The 15781-nt window shown below is 40.8% G+C and overlaps 1 protein-coding gene across 1 annotated transcript in view; it reads left to right on the top strand.

Annotated features, from left to right (window-relative positions):
* The window catches only part of CTDSP2 (CTD small phosphatase 2), a 45269-nt gene extending 32453 nt beyond the window's left edge, over window positions 1-12816 (top strand). Inside the window, exons 4-8 of the mRNA XM_069758611.1 lie at window positions 2782-2883; window positions 3027-3083; window positions 5029-5121; window positions 5483-5668; window positions 10792-12816. Coding sequence (XP_069614712.1) covers window positions 2782-2883; window positions 3027-3083; window positions 5029-5121; window positions 5483-5668; window positions 10792-10917 — 564 coding nt within the window. The 3' untranslated portion in view covers window positions 10918-12816. The remainder of the gene's footprint in view (window positions 1-2781; window positions 2884-3026; window positions 3084-5028; window positions 5122-5482; window positions 5669-10791) is intronic.
* The last annotated feature ends 2965 nt before the right edge of the window (window positions 12817-15781 follow it).

Genomic DNA, 15781 nt, shown 5'->3' with positions numbered 1-15781 from the left:
AATCACTAAGGCCATGTTCACACAGTGCGTTTTTTACTGCGGAACCGCAGCGGTTTTGCCGCTGCGGTTCCGCAGCTGTTTTCCATGCAGGGTACATAACAATGTAACCCTATGGAAAACAGTCACTGCTGTGCACATGATCCGTAATTTCGTTTAAAAAGCCGCGCAGAATAGCTGCGGCAAAAAAGAAGGAGCATGTCACTTCTTTTTCCTGAACCGCAGCGGTTCTGCACCCATAGACCTCCATTGTGAGGTCAAAATCGCAGTAAAACCCGCAGATCAAAAATATATCTGCGGGTTTTACTGCGATTTGATGTGCAGAACCGCTGCAGCAGGAAGTGCGGGGGAGCGGGCGGAAGTGCGTGGGCGGAGTGTGGCTGCCCCCCCGTGCTCCGATGCCCACCCCCCAGTGCTCCGATGCCCCCCCCCGTGCCCTAATCTCCCCCCCTTATACTTACCCGGCGTCCCGGTGTCTGTCCGGCCGTCTTCTCCCTGGGCGCCGCCATCTTGCAAAATGGCGGGCGCATGCGCAGTGCGCCCGCCGAATCTGCCGGCCGGCAGATTCGCTCCAAAGTGCATTTTGATCACTGAGATAGGTTATATCTCAGTGATCAAAATAAAAAAATAGTAAATGACACCCCCCCCACTTTGTCACCCCCATTGGTAGGGACAATAAAAAAATTAAGAATTTTTTTTTTTTTTTTCACTAAGGTTAGAATAGGGTTAGGGTTAGGGGTAGGGTTAGGGTATTTTCAGCCATTTTAGCCCTAAAAAGCTTCCTAGGAAACACACAGTCTCTGCATAGAAAACTGCATAAAAAAAGGATAAAAAAACGCATCAAAAAAGGACCAAAAAAAGGACCTGCGTTTTCTGCCAAGAGCTGCAGTTTTTTTAAAAAACTGTCCTGAAAAAAAAAGGATGGAAATCCTGAACGTGTGAACATACCCTTACTGTTGCTATCGATAGAGTAAAAATGAAAGTAAAAAATAAAAAAAATGAAAGTAAATAAAGTAAAAAAAAAAAAACACCCAAGTGAAACCAAAGTCTTCAGCAGATATCAACACGCTGGTTTCAAAGAGGCTTTGCATCATGTGAGACCAGTGATGGCCGACCACCTTCATACTGGGTCTGATTTTTTTTTTTTTAAGACAAGTCAGTCATACGATACTCCGATAAGTTTTATTGCATCGTAACGTGATCACAGTGAATCTCATACCAGAATGAAGTTACTTCTCTTAGGTAATTCCATTTTCTTTTTTTTAAACCTCCGATCCTGTCCCCAGATTTTTGTTCTCATTTTCATTTTCTGTGCATAGTTCATAAAATCTCAAGACAATAATATGTGAAATGCAGCTTCACCAATAAGCTTCTTCCACCTGCACTTTTAATGCTTCAGCCAGTGGGACCGAAGAGGGTGCTCAGCCAGCTGAGACTCCTGCCTGGAAGCATCTGTGTGACCTGCAGGTCGCAGGATCTAATCCCGGCTAGCTCTGCTCACTCTTTCATCCTTTCCAGGTAGATAAACTGAAGACCGGTGATAATTGAAGTGCTGTCTTCCTTGTATTTGTAAAGGCATTTTTTATACTGAAGGATAACTTAGGACTGCTTTAATAGCATTTTCCCCTTGTGTGGCAGAAACCTAGAGTGAGCAAACCCTTTGAAAGGAATGGCTGCCTATTGGGAAAACCTTAAGATTTTACACGTCCCATTAGTTTTAGAATTATGCACCTTTTCAATGAAACATGCATGAAAATGGGCAGTGTTATTAAATGATGACATTTGGCCTAAAATCCAACAAATGTTATATATTCTTAATACATTAGCAGTACAATTTCTATTTTTTTTAAAGCGAACCTGTCATCAAGATTTGCAAACTTCAGGCACTGTCGGGTCGGCACCGTTATACTGATTAAAATGATACCTTGATTGATGAAATCTGTCTTGTGGTTGTTGTTGAATCTGTATTTGCAGTTTTGCGTTAATGAGATTCTGGTGCTTTGGGGCGGGGCTGTGGGCGGAGTTTTGTGGTGCTGTTCTCATATTCATACTTAAATGACCGGTCACTGATCCTTCAGTGATCTGCCTCCTATTTAAATAACTACAGCAAAATGGCAGCGCATGTGCAGTAGCACCTATCTTTTGCTGATAGATGTTACTGTGCAAGTGCCACTGTTGGCGCCATTTTGCTGCAGCCAATTTTTTTTCCCCCTCCAACAAAATGGCAGCAACACCATGTTGGAGGAAAAAAATCTCTGCAGGAAAATTAAAGCGGGCCGCCCCGGAGCACCAAAATCTCATAAACTGAAAACTGCAAATACAGATTAAACAACCACAAGACGGATTTCATCACCCAAGTTATCATTTTAATCACTATAACAGCGCCAACCTGACACTGTCTGTAGTTTAATTACCAAAATCCTGATGACCAGTTCACTTTAAAGAAAAATGTGTACAATGAATACATTTATAAATTATAAAATACAAAGTACAATTTTTTTTTCTTATATCCTATTTATTATATATTATTTATTATATCCTATATAAAAAAGCAATTTCTGGCTAATTTTTTATGCATGTTTCTGCAGGTGGGGCAGGAGCAAAGACCTGTTGGCACAATTAGACTTTTTATAGTTCCTAGGTCCCCTCCTTATTATTTAGCATAGATGATTGGTGTCAGATTGTGCTGCTGTTCTATGTATTTTGCGAAAAACGTTTTAATTTTTTTTTTTATTATTATTATTGCCCTGGTGAGTTAAAATATTTAATTTTTTTTTTTCTCAGATTCCAGGTACCTCTTTACTCCCTGAGGTAGCACCTAAAGATAATGGAAAAATATGCATGGTGATAGACCTAGATGAAACGCTGGTTCATAGCTCTTTCAAGGTACGACCTGTTTGAAAAGTGCAAGAACCATTTAAATTTGCAGTTTTCTAAGTAGTGCACTGGTAGTGTCCACGGATAATGGTGAAAATTAGATGATGTCCTTTATTTTGCATTTAAAAACTTTTTTTTTTTTCTTCTTGTAGCCAATTAGCAATGCAGATTTTATCGTTCCCGTAGAGATTGAGGGGACCACTCATCAGGTGAGCGGGCAAAGTTTTTTTATTTTTTATTTTTTTTAAGTATTTTAATATTTTTATCAGCTTTCAGAAGAGCAAGTGAAGTCCTCAGACTGTCATGGCTGCAGCCCGATTCAAGTAATCCAGGATAGGCTGTTTCCTCACAGCGCGGCCTACTCTTGATTACTTGTTTCAGGAAGCAGCTGATATCCCGCCTAAGACAGAGCGTAATGTTACATCTGAAGAAGGGCTTTTTTTTAACAGTTTAATTTGTGTAAAATTATTACTTATTACTCTTTTACAACCACAGTTGGCTCGATTTTGTAATTTCTAATTGTATGGTAGGGTGATCATGTTTTACAATTTTGGAGTACGGCGCATCAGCATCATACAGTCAACATAGGAATTGTTAGGGGTAGACTATACAGCAAAAAAACACATTTCAATTAACCTCTGATTATTGCACAATAATGAACTTGCGTATACTAAATTGCTTTATTTTACTTCCATCTCTCTCAAACATTATGGTGCAGTGCTGTTTCAATGCCAGTTTATGCTCCTTTAGAAGCTGATTTTAATTGCTGCTCAGCAAGATCTGTACCCTATATTGGAACAGAGTACAGGAGTTTCCCTGTCTGAGAATGGGTAGGTAACAAAGACCCTCAGACGGGAAATTTCCATACACAGACTGAATCTAGAGCATGGATTTTTGATGAGCAGAATTTGGAAGGGGCTTCTAAAGTAACACTAACTGACACTGAAGCAGCACTGTAGTATAGTGTTCCAGAGAGAAGGAAGCAAAATAAGGTAATGAAGTTCATTACAAAAAATGTACGAGGTTGTGATGCTTGAAAATAATTAAAGAAATACCGGTAAGTACACATATGCAATGTAATATTACTGGATTACTGTTTGAGCTAGAATCCTCCGGTGGGCCCCTGTGCAATAGCCGTCCACCACCCTCTTATATGAGCAGTATTTGGCACAATAGGGGTCCATTTGGATAGCAAACTGGACTGGAGATGCCACTCAGAGTTTGTCTACAAGAAGGGGAAGAGCAGATTGTATTTCCTAAGGAAACTGAGGTCTTTTAATGTGTGTAGCAAAATGTTAGAAATGTTATACCAATCTGTAGTGGCAAGTGCCATCTTTTTTGCAATCACGTGCTGGGGTAGTAGTGTGCGCGCCTCTGATGCTAATAAGCTGAATAAGATTATTAAGAAGGCAAGTTCTGCTGTGGGCTGCAAGCTGGACTCTTTTGAGGAGGTAGTGGAGAAAAGAACTCTGAAAACGTGTATGGCAATTATGAACAATAATGCACATCCACTATATGAGCTATTCATGAGACAGAAGAGCACCTTCAGCAACCGGCTAATACTTCTGAGGTGTAAGAAGGAAAAATATAGGAAATCGTTTGTGCCAACTGCCATGGGAATGTACAACAATAACATTAGGGTTAAACCACCAAGGTGAATGTCTACTTATTTCTCTACATTTCAGTTCACTCGTTGTGTATGTCCTATTCTAATGTATAATGTTCTTCTGAGAACTCTACTGTCATGTTAACTATGTAATTCTTTTATGATTTTTATGATTTAAGTTGTGCTGCTGTGATACCATAATTTCCTACGGGATCAATAAAGTGTATCGTGTCGTATCGTATATACCTGAATCATTATGTACAGACAAAGGTGGCATCTTATTAATTTTAACAATCTACCCAGTTCTTTGTTATATAAATTTATATTTGAGGCTAATGTCACACTTGTGTGTAGTTGAAAAGTGGGGCCCTGGAGTTGGTTACTGGTGGTGCGTAGGGTACAGTGCCACATCAACAAATACATGTGACTAGGCATATTACATCAATACAGCTGTGTAACAAACTTTATACTTTACTCAACTAGTTGTTACATCGTATGTGTAAAAAGAAGAAGAAAAAAATCTAATGTATCCATTTCTTCCTCCTTAGGTGTATGTTCTAAAGAGGCCTTATGTGGATGAGTTTCTGGAAAGAATGGGAGAGCTCTATGAATGTGTACTTTTTACTGCTAGTCTTGCCAAGGTAATGAGAAGCCTCTACATACCTACACAGACACTGATAGAATAAAATATTTCTAACAAACATCTGTCCTGATGGCCACTGAGATTTTTCCCTTTTAATGCAGATATTCCTTTTTCTGTTGTACCTTGCTTGGTTTATCATTATTGTTCCACAAAGTACTAAAATGTACTCCTAACATTTCCCTTTCCACCTCTCCCACCCACATTTAATTTGAAGTCCAAGATTATGCAAAATTCTAGCCCTGTTCTAATGAGAAGTGCCATATACGATTAGATTTCCCCAAATGTCGCTTAAAAATATTTTCATTTGTTTGGTGATTCATAGCCTTCATTATCAAGATTGATTTATTCTTTATTCCCAGTATGCTGATCCAGTGACTGATCTTTTGGATAAGGAGGGAGTCTTCCGATCCCGTCTTTTCAGGGAAGCTTGTGTATTCCACCAGGGTTGCTACGTCAAAGACTTAAGCCGTCTGGGGAGAGACCTGAAGAAGACTATCATTTTAGACAACTCTCCTGCATCTTACATCTTCCATCCAGAAAATGCTGTAAGTCGTAAAGCCGACGTGATTATCTTGGAAGAGGCATTATTCTTGGATCCTATAAATGCCTTGCATCACATTTGTTGCTAAATATTTTTCTAATATTTTATACTTTACATAAATGTTCATTTATCTGTGTTCGTGTGTGTGTATACAGTGTATAACATAAATGAGTATACCTCCTTTGAAAAGGTAAGATTTGATTCCGTGTCTCACGGAGCACTAGAACAATTTCCATCATTTTGAGAAGCCTGAGCTTCCTAGAACCTTTACCATGAAAGTAAGGTTAATAAAATAGTTTTCATTACAACATCTTCATATTTACTCAAATTAGTTGATGCAAAAATGAATACATTCCAGATAAAAAAAAAGCCTACTACATCTAGTGTTTTGAATGACCTCCATAATTTTTAAAGCATGAAGTCCTCTAGTGATGCAATCAACAAGTTGGCAACACCCTTTTCTATTCTTCAAGAAAGACCTCTTCTAGACCCTGGATACTGGATGGAAAGTGATGCTCAACTTGTCTCTTCAGAATTCCCCATAGGTGTTCCTTTGGGTTCAGATCAGAAGACATTTGGCCACTGAATCTCTTTCACTTCTTCAGAAATTCCACAGATGTGTGTTTTGGATCATTGTCACGTAAGAAAAGTGCACGTCTACTAAGGGCACGGAGTGATGGAGAATCTTCTCTTTCAATTTAGAAAAAGTACATCTGTGAATTCATGACACCATCAATGAAGAGTAGCTACCGTACACCAGCAGCAGTCATTTAGCCCCACATAAGGACACTGCCCCCACCATGTTTCACTGTAGGCACCAGGCATTTGGAAAAATCAATTTAGAAAACTGTAAAGTGAAATATGGTGGCAGTGGGGGGCTGCATGAGTGTTGCTTGTGTTGGAGAGCTACATTTCATTGATGTCATGAATTCACAGATGTACTGCTCTATACTGAAAGAGAGGATTCTCCATCACTCTGTGCCCTTGGTAGACATGCACTTTTCCAAAATAACACTGATCTAAAACGCACATCTGTTGCATTTCTGAAGAAGAACAGGGTGAAAGGGATTCGGTGGCCAAGTGTATCCTGATCTGAACACCTATGGGGAATTCTCAAAAGAGAAGTTGATCATCATTCTTCATCCAGCATCCAGGCTCTAAAATAGGTCGTTCTTAAAAAATGGAAAACAAAAGATGTTGCAATATGTCGACAACATGCTCATTCCATTCCAGAAGACTGGGTGCTGTCCTTGGAGATCATACAAAATACTAATGTATTAGTTATTTGATGTGGGGTGTATTAATTTTTAAACAGGAAAGATATATATCTTGGTACCGTGTTAGCCAGTAGATAGAAAAATATTTAGAATTGAGAGTCCTCAGTGGTTGATACCTTTTAATGGCTAACTGAAAAGATGGTAAATTGCAAGCTTTCGAGACTACACAGGTCTCTTCATCAGGCAAAGACTAAAGAAATTTTGAGGAATCACATATTTATGCACAACATAGCACAGAAAAAAAAAAAAAAAAAGGAAAAACCATGGATAAGACAGGTGACATGAAGCAGAATTACCATGAGTGATAAACAGTTATGTCCATAAATATTGGGCCAGTTCTTAGATAAGGATTGTTTTTATTGTCCTCTGATTAGGGGCTCTGTTGTGATGACCCCTCGTAGTCTGTGCTATGTTGTGCATAAATATGTGATTCTTCAGAATTTTTTAGTCTTGCCTGATGAAGAGACCTGTGTAGTCTCGAAAGCTTGCAATTTGTTACCATCTTTCCAGTTAGCCATTAAAAGGTATCAACCACTGAGGACTCTCAATTCTAAATATTTTTCATTTTTAAATCAACTAATTTGAGTACAACTGAAGATTTTATAATGATTGTTATGATTTAACCTTACTTTCATGTTATGGGTTAAAAATGTTCTATGAGACTCAGTCTTGTCAAAATTTTGGAAATGATTCTTATATTAAGTGAGGTATTGCTTAAAATCTTACTTTTCAAAGGGGTTGTACTCATTTATGCTGAGCACTAATATGTATGTATACATCAGTTCTGCTCAGCACTGAGTACATATATCGTGTAACCTTCAGCATGAGAAGGTATAGCGGTCTGCCTGCAGTTCTGCGGGTATCGTAGTTTTCCACTTCTGAAGCTACAGGTCGCCATTCTGTTATTTTCCAAGCTCTTTCTTTTTTTAATAATACTACACAATAATATTGCTGACAGATTGGATTGCGAGGTAATATGGACAGGTTGCTAGGGAACCAGTAACCATAGCAGATGTCTGAAGCTGCTTTTGAGCACAGTGATAAAAAGTTCTTCTTACAGCATGAATGCTGCTGTATTACATGTTTGCCTGCAAATGCCAATTATCCCAACAGGTTATATATTTTTATATATATATATATTTTTTTTTATTTTTTTTTATTGCTCCACCTTCTCAGTTTATGGAAATCCACAACCTATAAATATAAAAAAATCCTCTCGGCTTATACTCGAGTCATACCCAGGGGTCGGCAGGGGAGGGGGAGCGGGGGCTGTCTAATTATACTCACCTACTCCTGGCGCGGTCCCTGCTTCTTCCAGCGCTGCATATTCTTCCTGTACTGAGTGGTCACATGGTACCGCTCATTACAGTAATGAATATGCAGCTCCACCTCCCACAGGGGTGGAGCCGCATATTCATTACTGTAATGAGCAGTAACGGTGACCGCTCAGTACAGGAAGAATATGCAGCGCCGGCAGAAGCAGGGACTGCACCGCGCCAGGAGTAGGTAAGTATACAGGGAGGGGGAGCGCAGCGCTGCACAATATTTACCTCTCCTCGATCTGGTGCGGCTCTCTTATCAGTGTCCACTGGCAGTGACGCTCAGGTCAGAGGGCGCGGTGACGTGGTCAGTGCGCGTCCTCTGCTGAATGTCAGTGCTGAGGACGGAGCCGCACCCGAACGAGTAGCAGGTGAAAGTGCCGGGGTCCTGAACGACGGAGAGGTGAGTGTGTGATTTATTTATTTATTTTTTATCGCAGCCACAGCATATGGGGCAAGTGACTGTATGGAGCATCTTATGGGGCCATAACGTTTGTGCAGCATTATCAGGGGCAGTGACTGTATGGAGCATCTTATGGGGCACATTTTAATATGGAGCATTTAATGGGGCTCCTGATTCAATATGGATATTCAAAAACACTTAACCCACTGATGTCTCAATTAATTTTACTTTTAATTGGTATCTATTTTACTTTTGACATTTACCGGTAGCTGCTGCATTTCCCACCCTAGGCTTATACTCGAGTCATTAAGTTTTCCCAGTTTTCTGTGGCAAAATTAGGGGGGTCGGCTTATACAAAAAATTTAAGATAAAAAAAATAGTTCTATACTCACCCTCCGGCGTCTACCGAAGCTTTCCCGATGCGCGTGATGCTGCCGCCAGCTTCCGTTCCCAGTGATGCATTGCGAAATTACCCAGATAACTTAGCGGTCTCACGAGACCGCTAAGTCATTTGGGTAATTTCGTAATGCATCACTGGGAACGGAAGCTGACGGCAGCATCGGTGGACGACGGAAGGTGAAAATAGCACGATTTTTTATTTTTTTTAACATTAGATCTTTTTTGCTATTTGCTGCATGGGCATTTTTTTTTATATTGCTACAAGGAATTTGCATCCATAAATTGTGCTCTGCCAATCATGCTCTTGGCCACATATCCCTTGTTTCAGATGTGGGAATATAGCCAAAAGCTGGCCAGCTTCAGACATTGCATGTTTGAAATTTAGACTGCTGTATAGCACATACTTACAACATACTTACAACCCATTTATAACATAACTAGATGGTGGCCCGATTCTAACGCATCGGGTATTCTAGAATATGCATGCCCACGTCGTATATTGCCCAGCCCACATCGTATACTGCCCAGCCCAAGTAGTATATACTCACCTTCCGTCCGCAGCTGTCACCGCTGCATGTGCTGCGCTGTTCCTTGCTGTCGCAGCTGTCATGAACACGGCCATCATCACTGACCGCGGCCGCAAATTTAGTCCCCGGCTTTGGGCGGCGGTAGGCCCAACAGCGTCCATGGGCTCCGCCCCTTTGCAGCGCTTCTGGCCGGGCCTGTACGGAGTGGGCGGGGACTCGCTCTGCATATTTCCTTGCCTCCCCTGCCCTTTTGTCTGCACCCACTGGTTGGCCGCGACCAATGAATATCCGGGACAGACAGACAGAGAAAGGCGGAAGTGCCCCTTAGACAATTATATAGATAGAGTTGAGCCTACTTGCTTTTTTAACTATATTCTATATAGCAGTAATGTAGTCTAACTTTCATGTATGCAATGTTTGCATCCATCTTAGGGCACAGAGTGCTGCTGTTTTCTTTTGTTTGTGCACTATGTGGAATATAGTCAGGTTTATCGCCATCTGTATATATCTACTTTTTAATTTGGCATAAAACACAAGTTGAAGGGGTCATAATAACAAGATATTCCTAATAGACGCACTTGGCAATAGGTGATTCTTGACCTCAGATGTGCGAATTGTATGGTAGAAGCATGATACAGAATCTAATCTCATATTCTCATGTATCAGAAACTGTAAGGGGAATTGACTTGCTTGCAGTCTCTTTCCATCAGCAAGGACCTCTAAGAGGTCCTTGATGATTATATATAATCTTTTTAAATCTAATTTCTGTGGGGGTTTTTTAACCTTAAAATACAAAAAACAATCTGTGAGCACAAAATGGCTATTGAAACCAAGCACTGGCTCTGTGCACCCTTGGCGTGGCTGAGCAATTCGGTACACCTTCCCACCTACTTGTTGTTAATCTGTCGCCCCTTCTTCCTTTATGAACACGTCTGACTTTACAGGAGGCATAGAATCAAAGCATTTCCACCATCATATGAAGCTTGTAAAGTCAGAGCCGTCAATGAATGGAAAATAAAATAGTGGGAACGTCAACTGAAATTCTCGGCCACGCCATGGGTGCATCGGACGATTGTACTTGGCTTGAACAGTCCTTTTGTGCGGACAGATATCTTTTTAATTAAATGTTCCCACTATATGAATGCATTATCACTTGTCCCACCTTCATGGAATATTAACTACAAGTCTTCTTCTGATTGCAGGTTCCCGTGCAGTCCTGGTTTGATGACATGGGAGACACAGAACTTTTAAGCCTCATCCCGATCTTTGAGGAGCTCAGTTACTCTGAGGACATTTATGCAAGTCTCGGACAGCTGAGGGCACCTTAAGACTCTTTGTCTTGACTTTGTTTTGTTTTTTTTTGTTTTTTTCAGGGGACTTTTTATATCTTTAAATATTCTTTTATTTTTGTCTTTTCAAATTTCTCACTCGCTGTGCCTTTGGCCTCAGAGGAAGAGGAACAAAAACAGATATTCATAAGTCACATATGAATTTCCGGGAAAATTCAACTGCCCGTAACAAGCAAATCTAGCTGTGGCTTACACTCCTAATGGCTTGCATGCCGAGCGGCATGTTTGCAATGAACGCAGGGATCTATTGCCATAACTTTTGATGCACTAGTAGAAGACGGTGTCCTCTTTTAATGACAGTACCGTGTACCTATGGGTTTCGGTTCTCCACTACTGTTTTAGCTTTCATATCAGTTTTAATGTCAGGCTGCATCATGAACGGAGAGGGTGCAATGCCAACATGCTGATAACTGAAGGGGCACACACAGGTACTTTTTAGAGTAAGTTAAATAATTTGACACAATTAGGGATCGGGCTGCTTAAATGGGATATATCATAAGTCTTTCACTGACTCCTTAATTCTCTACATGCCAATGTCTTTTATATGCATATTTAGCTGGATGCACTTGCCTTGGTAACGGTTAGCAGTCGCTGGCATTTGGTGCCCTTTCCAATACATACTACTTTTTGGAAACCTGCTTCTTTGGTATGATTCCATCACAAAACATTATTCCAACTCCTTTCTCTGGAAACGCATCTATACGGTATTTGTTCAAGATGGAAGCTTTACTATCCAGGTGCTGAGCGCATACCCCTGCTTAATGTAAAGGCCAGTGACGTACAGGGTATTGTTATTGCTGAGACATGTATGGCAGAAACGCTGTGCAGATGATGGGCAGAAGGTAAACTTTCAGCTACTTATCACCGGTAACGACATATCGTGGTTTAACCCAAAACCCATAGACTGAACAAAAAAAATATCAAAGCCAAAGGACTTTTTATTGCTTGATGTTTTTTAGCCACTCTGAGATTATATGTAATAGGTTTTTTTTTCTAATAACTGACTTGAATCAAAGATGTTTGTCCATCTGCTGCCATGGTGGGTGGGGGAGGACATTGGTCTCAATAGCTTTACTGTTTGGTCTCTATTGATGGCTTGATAATAATTGTATTTATTGAGCCCGTGGAGAGTGGTGCTTGGTAACTGAAACCTGTTACTGACCATACACTACAAAGGCAATGCCTTATTATAGCAAGGGTATGAGAAACATTCAAGTCCTTATTTATAATTCCATTGGCACTACCCAGCTGTAAGATGGCCATGGCCTCATTATGCCAGTATTTGGTCACTGAGCAGGGACTTTTCCGGATAAGTAATGAATGGAAAACCATGCAGTGCCTTTTTTTAGCGGTTTTTAAATATGGATATTTTAAAAGCCTATAGATAAAGAGCTATTTTTTACTCTTTATAACACTTGTTTTTGAATTTGATATGTAGCCATCATCTTCAGACCTTTTGTTTCATGCTGCCTCTCGGGTAGTGAGTGATCTACAAGAATCTGTAAGACTGTTACAAAGTAGACCTCAGGGGAAACACTCCTACTAAATTTTACATCATGTAACGTGGCTGAACCACTGTCGCATCGGTCATCCATGTTTTTATCTAAATAATAAATTTTTAAAAAAAGCAAAGGAAAGAATAATGGACATTCCTGTGCGTCTTTCTATGGTGTGAGGATGTGTGTTTGGGATATAACCTTCTTAAAACGAGGGTCTACAATAAGTATTAGGTTTTCTTTTTCGGTCGAGCAGCTGTTGGATGGTTTTTCAGCACATTGCTGTATTTAAGGTTCTACAAGGCGGATTGAATGGGTGAAATGTTAAAATATGTAATCCCTCTAACAGAGCATGTAATAAAATCTCTATTTTTATGCCCTATCTTGTATTGTGTGCTTAAATGTGAACCAAAAAACGTCATGATGCTCCGTTATGTGCTATACCTGGAGTTTTTGGAGCTCTACTATGGACCTTTTTAAAATGCAGTTGTGTGGAAGTAACTTTGAAATCTAATATACCCATGTCACATTCTTTAATCTCAGTATGGGTAACACACTGCAAAAAAAAATAATTTTTATACTTCTCCCACTTTTATTTTTTTATTTTTTTAAATTCTAGGAGGGGCATCACAGCTAGGGCTAAGTAACGCAGGGAAAAGCCTCCTAAAGCAAACCTGTCATCAGGTTTAGCTGATATAAGACCACCACCTTTCAGGCCTGATATATACAGCATTATAGAATAATGTATATAAGCCCCCCACCTGCAAAACAAGAAAAAACTTATTATACTGACGTGCGGTCCGATCTGAGGGTTGTCAATGTTCTTGGTCTGGCGCCTCCCGTCTTCTTGGGATGCCGCCCTCCTTCTTGCTTCGTGTGGATGACGGGTCCCTATGTCATCCATAGTCTCCCCGGCATCACGCTCCTGCCTATGCTTACTTCTCTGCCCTGACTAAGGCACCATAAAGTACTACAATGTTCAAGCATCGGGGCTCTTTGACCTTTCCGGGCACCTACACACTGCAGTACTTTACTCTTCCCTAGTCAGGGCAGAGAAGTGTGCATAGGCAGGAGCGCGATTCTGGGGAGACTGCGTGGATGACGTAGGGACGCGTCCTTCACAAGAAGGAGGATGGCATTGGAAGAAGGAAGGCGCTGGGCCAAGACCAGTGACACTTTTCAGACTGGACCGCTCCGTAGGAAAATATAATAAAAGGTCTTTTTTTTGCAGGCCAAGTTGAGGGCTTATATACAGCATTCTATAATGCTGTATACATGTCCTTCTCAAAAAATTAGCATATAGTGTTAAATTTCATTATTTACCATAATGTAATGATTACAATTAAACTTTCCTATATTATAGATTCATTATCCACCAACTGAAATTTGTCAGGTCTTTTATTGTTTTAATACTGATGATTTTGGCATACAACTCCTGATAACCCAAAAAACCTGTCTCAATAAATTAGCATATCAAGAAAAGGTTCTCTAAACGACCTATTACCCTAATCTTCTGAATCAACTAATTAACTCTAAACACATGCAAAAGATACCTGAGGCTTTTATAAACTCCCTGCCTGGTTCATTACTCAAAACCCCCATCATGGGTAAGACTAGCGACCTGACAGATGTCAAGAAGGCCATCATTGACACCCTCAAGCAAGAGGGTAAGACCCAGAAAGAAATTTCTCAACAAATAGGCTGTTCCCAGAGTGCTGTATCAAGGCACCTCAATGGTAAGTCTGTTGGAAGGAAACAATGTGGCAGAAAACGCTGTACAACGAGAAGAGGAGACCGGACCCTGAGGAAGATTGTGGAGTAGGACCGATTCCAGACCTTGGGGAACCTGAGGAAGCAGTGGACTGAGTCTGGTGTGGAAACATCCAGAGCCACCGTGCACAGGCGTGTGCAGGAAATGGGCTACAGGTGCCGCATTGCCCAGGTAAAGCCACTTTTGAACCATAAACAGCGGCAGAGGCGCCTGACCTGGGCTACAGAGAAGCAGCACTGGACTGTTGCTAAGTGGTCCCAAGTACTTTTTTCTGATGAAAGCAAATTTTGCATGTCATTCGGAAATCAAGGTGCCAGAGTCTGGAGGAAGACTGGGGAGAAGGAAATGCCAAAATGCCTGAAGTCCAGTGTCAAGTACCCACAGTCAGTGATGGTGTGGGGTGCCATGTCAGCTGCTGGTGTTGGTCCACTGTGTTTCATCAAGGGCAGGGTCAATGCAGCTAGCTATCAGGAGATTTTGGAGCACTTCATGCTTCCATCGGCTGAAATGCTTTATGGAGATGAAGATTTCATTTTTCAGCACGGCCTGGCACCTGCTCACAGTGCCAAAACCACTGGTAAATGGTTTACTGACCATGGTATTACTGTGCTCAATTGGCCTGCCAACTCTCCTGACCTGAACCCCATAGAGAATCTGTGGGATATTGTGAAGAGAAAGTTGAGAGACGCAAGACCCAACACTCTGGATGAGCTTAAGGCCGCTATTGAAGCATCCTGGGCCTCCATAACATCTCAGCAGTGTCACAGGCTGATTGCCTCCATGCCACGCCGCATTGAAGCAGTCATTTCTGCCAAAGGATTCCCGACCAAGTATTGAGTGCATAACTGAACATTATTATTTGTTAGTTTTTTTGTTTGTTATTAAAAAACACTTTTATTTGATTGGATGGGTGAAATATGCTAATTTATTGAGACAGGTTTTTTGGGTTATCAGGAGTTGTATGCCAAAATCATCAGTATTAAAACAATAAAAGACCTGACAAATTTCAGTTGGTGGATAATGAATCTATAATATATGAAAGTTTAATTGTAATCATTACATTATGGTAAATAATGAAATTTAACACTATATGCTAATTTTTTGAGAAGGACCTGTATATCAGGCCTGAAAGGTGGTGGCCGTAATTGAAGATCAGTCAAAATTGGTGACAGGTTCCCTTTAAACTGCCCCCTATGAGCAGCCTTGTGACTGTTGCAAAATATCTTCTAAAGTGGGGAGCATTTCAGGGCGAATAAGCCTCCTTACCTTGACAAGCCAGAGCTGGTATGTCACTCTCCACAAGGAGAAACCTTACCCCTTAGACCTCAGTTCTAAAGTGGATGCAGTCTTCTCCGGTAATGGATGTGCAGCTCAGGCGACCAGATCATGTACACAGCAGATCAAAGATTTAATAGAAGGTGAAAGCTATGTAGCCTATGCTTTATAGTGATTCCTTACCCTCCTATGTGATCACACGAGTCCAGGAGCTGCACACCTCTTGTGAAGGAGGCTCCTGGGATCTGGACCCCCACAGATCTGCTTGTAATTAAGAGCACTAACATATAAATAAAGGATA

This window comes from Ranitomeya imitator, chromosome 3 (genome assembly GCF_032444005.1).
Source record: "Ranitomeya imitator isolate aRanImi1 chromosome 3, aRanImi1.pri, whole genome shotgun sequence".
Lineage (NCBI taxonomy): Eukaryota > Metazoa > Chordata > Amphibia > Anura > Dendrobatidae > Ranitomeya > Ranitomeya imitator.
This window is presented reverse-complemented; position numbering and strand designations above follow the sequence as displayed.